The sequence below is a fragment of the Ceratosolen solmsi genome, unplaced genomic scaffold (genome assembly GCF_000503995.2).
Source record: "Ceratosolen solmsi marchali unplaced genomic scaffold, CerSol_1.0 scaffold12, whole genome shotgun sequence".
Classification (NCBI taxonomy): domain Eukaryota; kingdom Metazoa; phylum Arthropoda; class Insecta; order Hymenoptera; family Agaonidae; genus Ceratosolen; species Ceratosolen solmsi.
In genome coordinates, this window is record NW_011948456.1 from 418,593 (window position 1) to 425,576 (window position 6,984).

General features: G+C 22.3%; 1 protein-coding gene across 1 annotated transcript; it reads right to left on the minus strand.

The window, feature by feature from the left end:
* Positions 1-373: 373 nt before the first annotated feature.
* Positions 374-5,595, minus strand: LOC105366801 (prolyl 3-hydroxylase 1). Its single transcript, XM_011505360.1, has 6 exons — positions 5,360-5,595; positions 4,355-4,619; positions 3,596-3,920; positions 2,970-3,095; positions 603-739; positions 374-522 (listed from the first exon to the last, which is right to left on the minus strand). The coding sequence occupies exons 1-6, from the start codon at positions 5,593-5,595 to the stop codon at positions 385-387; spliced, it is 1,227 nt and encodes a 408-aa protein (XP_011503662.1). The 3' UTR covers positions 374-384.
* Between the last annotated feature and the right edge of the window lie 1,389 nt (positions 5,596-6,984).

Below are 6,984 nucleotides of genomic sequence, written 5' to 3' on the forward strand. Positions count from 1 at the left end.
CAATTAAGAAAATAATTCAAATAAAAAATTGTATTAATCAATAGATCAGTTGAAAGATTATCCATTATAAAAACATCAAAAGTTTGATTTCAGCCTTAGTAAAGTTGTCTATCTTTTATTCAAGTTTCTTAATAATTTATGTAATATAAATTTCATAAATTTCTTTACAAAAATATTTTTAATAAAAGATCTTAATATGCTAAAAAGAAAAAAAATATTTGTTAATAAACAATAAATACAAAGAATTGAAAAGATAAAATAAACAAATTGTATTATTAAATTAAAATTATATTATATTATTTTAAACGTATTTTATACATAATTTATTATTATTTATATTCAATAATTTATAGATTATTTAACTTACATTATTTATTGCTTATTTTACTTTTGTTTTTGTTTTTGTTGATTAGATGCAGATTCTGAAGCAAAAAGATTATTTTCGAAAGTAGTGAATTCTTTGTGAATGTATAAAAGAAGACGTTTTTCATACTCTTGCCTTGACACATAAGCAAGAATGTCCTAATATACAATACATACTTATTTCATTATTCTATTTATAATATATATATGCGTATGTATACATGCAATATAAAACATACTTGTCTTGGTCTGAAGTCATTTTGCTTTATCATTGGTAATGATGCATAATAATCTTTGTTACTCAACATTGTTTCATCAGCTGGATAAAATAATAAATAACTGGCTACTGCTTCACACGCCATTTTTATGTCATGAACTATATAAACATATAACTTTTATTTATTTTACATATTAGAAAATAAAAGATTCAAGATAAAACATCTTTTAATAAAATATCTTTTAAATTTTATATGAAATATAAAATTATTTCATAATTATATAGTTTGCATCCAATATAATTAAATATAACAAAGTTTAGAACTGAAAATATATTATTTTTAAAAACATTAACATTGAATTAAAATTGAAAAGTTTTAATTTATTATTTACTTTAAAAATCCTTTATAGATATAAAGTATTTAAACTATGTACATTCATATATTTTGTACAATAATAAAAGTTAATATTCTCTGAATGCTATTTCTTTCTAAAATATAATGAATATTTTGGCTTTATGTTAATTTTTTTAGTTAGTAAATAATATTAAGAAATATAAAACGTATTGATATAAGATAAAATGTAACTTATTTTACAAAATATATTATAATGTTAATGTTCAGGCTTGGAGAACGTTCCAAGAAAATTAATTCTCTGAAATTTATAATCGTCTAGCTCGCGAAATCGTAAACATTGATTCCGAAACTCCTTAATCATTTTAAATTCTTTGCTTGCAAATGTCCTGTCATGTTTATCTAGTCTCCGAATAGTAACGACGGTTAGAATTTTCTAACCGTCTAAAGCTTGCTTTCCTAGAATTCTGGACTAAAAAACTCGAAAGCGTTAGTCTCGAAGACCTGTACAATTCTCCTCATAGCAACACCTTCCAAATGTTACCAGATAATCAAACTCGTTCGAATATTTAAAACAAGCACGGGTCGAAGCTCACACACTTGCTTGAGTCACCTAAGAGGAAACACGCTGTACTGCAAGACTCCGCTACATTTATTGCTGCATTCTGAATCAAGGCACCACAACTTCTGTATTACTTCTGTCAAGACGTCACTACATTCTATGCTACATCAGCATCAAGCTGCCAAAACTTCTACACTTGATCCAAGACGCCAAATCTCGATAAGTGCCACAACGCGCACTACCAAGATACACTGAGGTATTGAACCATTTTATACTTAAACATCAAGAGACTCGCATTTAAAAAATCATACGTGGCACCATACAAGGAGTGTCAATGATTTACTTTTCACTTCTCAATGTAGTAATTTTCCACCAAGCGCACTACACCAAGAGGACCTGGAGATTTACAACCTTCAACAAACTAGCAGTGCATGCTATCTCCACGTGAAAAAACTACCAAAGAGCGGCAAAATCTCAAAGATTCTCGAGAATCATAATTGTGTATTTGTAAATTAAAACTCAATGAATAGAACGAAAAGCAATCGCGTTGGTTACTAAATTGAAGCATTAACCAACCTCTCACTTATTCATCCTGTTCCACCAGTAAAATGGTGGACATGGTCTAATCCAATCATTTTGATCCTTCAACCACCAGGTGACTTGAATTCCGAACAATTAATTATATAGAATAGTATTTTAAATTAAACATATTTTTCTACATTTCTTTTTCTACAGTTTCTACAATACATTACATTAACAAATTAATATGTAAATATTTATTATTTTAAATCGTAATTACAAATGTATACAGTATTATATTGAAAAAAATAGTAAATAATACTCAACGAAATAGTGCACAGATAATAGATGATGGCCTCTATATAATATATTATGTATTTTCTATGAGTTGTTAGAACAATAGTAGATAAGGATAACTGATACATATTTTTCAATGTATGAGGAAAATCTACCTATATCTAATCTACCTTTCCAACCATTCTAATGGATTAAAACGTATATACTTGTATCCATTGTTCATACGATAATTAAAAATAATTGTATAAATATTTTAATAAAAACAATTGATTTTTATCAATTTTGATTAAACAGAATTCATCAAAATTGATATTTAAATAGTTTACTTAATTTAAAAATCTTTATAAAACCAGATAACAAAATCCTATGATTAATTAAGATTTGTAATTTATAATGAATCTTTATTTAACAGGAAACTTATAATTCTTGAAAATTATCAATTAAAACAAAGTTTCTTAAATAGTTAACTAGTGGTCCACTGATAATCTCCTTAAATTGATTATTATATGTTTTTAATTATTAATTCATAATAAGTCATAAGGGATTCTACAAATATTAGAAAATTGAATAAATACGTAATTTAATATTCGTTTAAAACTTTTAATATGTTTGCAGTTATGAAAATGTCATACATATTAGGATACTAATTATATACTCACGTTGATAATAAGAAAATTGTAAGTAATTGAAATGATTTGCTAGAAAATCTTGTTGATATTCACCATTCAGACTTTGCAAAAATCGCGCACAACGACGTTTACAATGCAAATTGTATACGAAATGATCTAAATAAAATAAATTCCATTAAATATTTACGACATATTAAATAAAACAAAAATACAAATTCAAGATCGCATATTAAAAATATGTAATGTTAATATATTCATAATTATTTTGAAGCTTGTTTTTACAAAGTAATATTTAAATATTTCACATTTTTAGTATCTTTCTTTTATTTATATAACATATTTACATTATACTAAAAAAAATATTGTCAAATTAATTTCAGAAATTTATACAAGATATTTTTTTGTTTATTAATTTAATAAAGCTGATAAATATAGAATATTTTAAAATATAAAATATTAAAGCATTAGCGCATATTCTAGGTTTAAAAATTACAAAAATTTATTTAGTTAGATTTTTAAATATTTTATGTTTTTGTAAATTGTATTCAAATTTTATTTTTTTATATCTATATTGAAAAAATTCCATTTAAGTTTTTTTATGTTAAAGTTTTGAATATTATCCATTATATAAATTAATATAAAATAAAACATAATACTTGAAAAAGCTGTAATAAACTCAGGGTTCCAATCATAGTCAAGTGGACCTTCACAATAAAATCTGCACGATTCCTCCGATTCAATATAAGATATTATCGAATTTTCAAAACTTGCAACTGCATTATCATAATGTTCTTTTTTATATGCTTTTATTCCTTTTATATAATCATTAATAAAGGGCTCTGTATGAAGATTACGTATCATATTATTTTTAACTTCTGGATGTTTCATATAAAATGCAAGGTTGGATTTACTAGGTTTATGATCAGGATGATATATTAAATAAGTAAAAATTGCATTGGCAGCTTCTTGATAATTATTTCTCTAAAATATAAAATTTTTCATTTAAACATGACATTGTATAAATATTTTTTATATAAAAATACATATAGAATTTTATGATTAATATAATAATAATATATATAATAATAATAATAATATAATTGATATAATTTAATATTATTACATAATATTCATTATGTAATATGTCAATATGTTTTTTTATTTGGTCTTTCAAATAAAACTAAATTAATATTCAGTCCTTGAATTTTTTTAACCTATTAATTGTCTATTCATATAATTTTATCTTGTTTACTGTAAATTCAATATTGTACTCAATATTGAATAATAAATATAATTCATATTTTTATTAAAGAAAAATTAATTTTTATAAATGAATTGTTGATTATCCTGATTTATAATTATTGGATTTTTAATGTAAGCATTTATTAGAAAATAACATTAATTAATTACATTACCTGAAAATAGCAAATATGCAAATATTCATAATATTCTGCAAATATTATTTTGGATTCCTGTTTTTGTGAAAGTCTTTTGAGAGCATTTTGTCCTGCATGAACTCGATATTCCTGGTTACATTTTAGAATACATAAAGTTTGCTTTATGCTTTTTTCATAGAAATGTAAATCTTCAATATTTTCACCAAACATTGGTATATTTGTATTCGATTCAATGCGACATTTTCTTCGACACATCACTACTGCATTTTTATAATTTTTATACCTTCAATGAAATACCCATTTTTGTAATATATATATGTGTGTGTGTGTGTACATTGTATACAAACATAAGGCTTTACATTAATCTAATTATAAAAATACTTTTTTTAGATTGCATAAATTTGCAAAATATTAAAAATGCTATAGAATATTTTATAATATTGATAATAAGAAGTACAAATTTTGTACTACCTTTTATTTTAAATTGCTTTGTAATTCTGCTATAAATAATTCTGAAACTACACATATATATTTATGAATACTTCTTTTCTAATAAATTACTAAAAACAAAACAAATTTTTTTTATCATCTGTTTCATTTTATACAGTTTAGTTTTATTAAATTTCTTTATTCAATAGTAAACTTTTACTAATTATTGTAATTCTTTCTATAGTTATTAATGTATATAATTTTTTCTACTTTATCTTAAATAAATTTTACGGGATATTTATTCTGTAGTTGACTTTAAAATGTAGTGTAATTATTAGATCAATTTTTTTAATATATAAATCTTTATTATTAATATCGATTTGAATTAAAGTTTTTATTAAAATTATATTGCTAAAATTTATACTATAAATTTCAACTTATTACTCAATTCATTTAATAATAATAATTTATAAAAATTAAAAATTATCATGATTTAGTTAAAAAACTATTGTATATATTAAACAACTAAAATAAATAATGAAATTTTAACAAATTTTAAGCTTGCTTTATTATTTATTGATGAAATTAACTTACTTAGACATGAAATTGAGAAATCCTTGAATGCAACCATTCCAATCTTCATTCAAATAGGATTGCACAGCTTCTTCATATGTTTCTAACAAAGTTGTATCACTCAAATATCCCCCCTTTTTTTTTTCACATTTAAATTGAGATAAATTTTCGACTCTACTTTGGTTTTTATTGTCTTTACAACCCCCATGCAAAGGTGATGGAACGATTAAGACTAATACTAACTGTAAAAATATCATTATTTCACATGACTTCACTTTGCGTTTTATATCTATAATTATGAACAAATTATCAAGTAATTTTAAATCTGAACAATTAACAAAATATTTTCGAGCACATAAATATGACTGACACTTACGTTGCAATCAAAATAATGTCAATGCTGCATCATGTTTTAATAACTATGCAATACACATCTGCAAATTACGAAATAGATTATTACACTACTTATTATCAATAATAATTTTATATATACGTTTGAAGACAGAATCACATAAGACAAATATTGTAGACAATAACATTTAATGCTCTCATAAATTTTATTTTTAATTATAGACTAGAAATCATCACAGATTATATTGTTTAATGCTCAAGTAATGTCATTTGCAATATCAAAACTGGAAATTTATGTTCTTTTAGATGTGACAGCCATTTTTCATTACACAGCTTATTTTAATATTCATTTAATATTTTATTAGCGTGTGAATTTATATAATTTATGATGAATTTTAAATTTAATTAACATTTTATCAAGCTCATAAAATTGTCTATACTCATCAAATTGTTTATATTGTTTATAATAAATGGTTAATATAAATTAATAAATATTTATCGTTACATAAATAAACTTCTTCAATTTAACATACCAAAAACTATGAAATTTTAAAGTTATGATTTATAATTTTTAAATAATAATGAAAATATTTATAAAGTCATTAATTAAAAACATTCAACATTAAATTAAGAGATTAAATGGAAGATAAAAATTAATTGCAATGTTAATAAAAACAAGATGCATATAACTTTATTTATAAAAGTGCTGTAATTTATTTGAAGACTACATAACTAAATCCTGTGGTTTGCTATCATTGGTTTGTGAATTTTATCTAAGTAAAAGTTCAAAATTACCACACATAAGCAATTTATTTAACTTTAAAACTAACATTAACATGTAGATTTCAATTACTGTAATATTTTATTTCTACATATTTTCTTGTTAGTTTGAATTCAAATTGAATTTCATTTATCACTATGTAATTTGAAGAATTGTCAACAAATTAGTTTTTAAATTATGTTTAGTTTTTTATGAAATTAAAAATATATATCTTTTCTTTATAGACATTATTTAAACAGATCTTAGTTATTTATAGACTTATATTTTATATAACAATTTTATTTAATATTTTTTTAAAATTTATTATTTATCTTTTTTCCACTTTTGATCGTTTTTAAATAATTAATTAAATTATCATTATACTCACTATTTTAAAATAACTTATAAAAAACAACACTATATACTAACTCAAACCGTAAATTGATTATTTTAATAATTGGTTTATATTTAATTAACATTTGTTTTCTGTCGTTCTATCATTTTTGCATAGTCTACTATCTGTCGTAATGTTAAC

What these genes read in the sequence shown, in the direction of transcription:
- LOC105366801 (XM_011505360.1), bottom strand. Translation starts at nt 5,595, where the DNA reads ATGATATTTTTACAGTTAGTATTAGTCTTAATCGTTCCATCACCTTTG. An exon ending in TGCATATTTGCTATTTTCAG is followed by an intron (nt 3,921 to 4,354) that starts GTAATGTAATTA and finishes TTTATATTTTAG; the next exon opens with AGAAATAATTATCAAGAAGC. An exon ending in GTTTATTACAGCTTTTTCAA is followed by an intron (nt 3,096 to 3,595) that starts GTATTATGTTTT and finishes TATTTTATTTAG; the next exon opens with ATCATTTCGTATACAATTTG.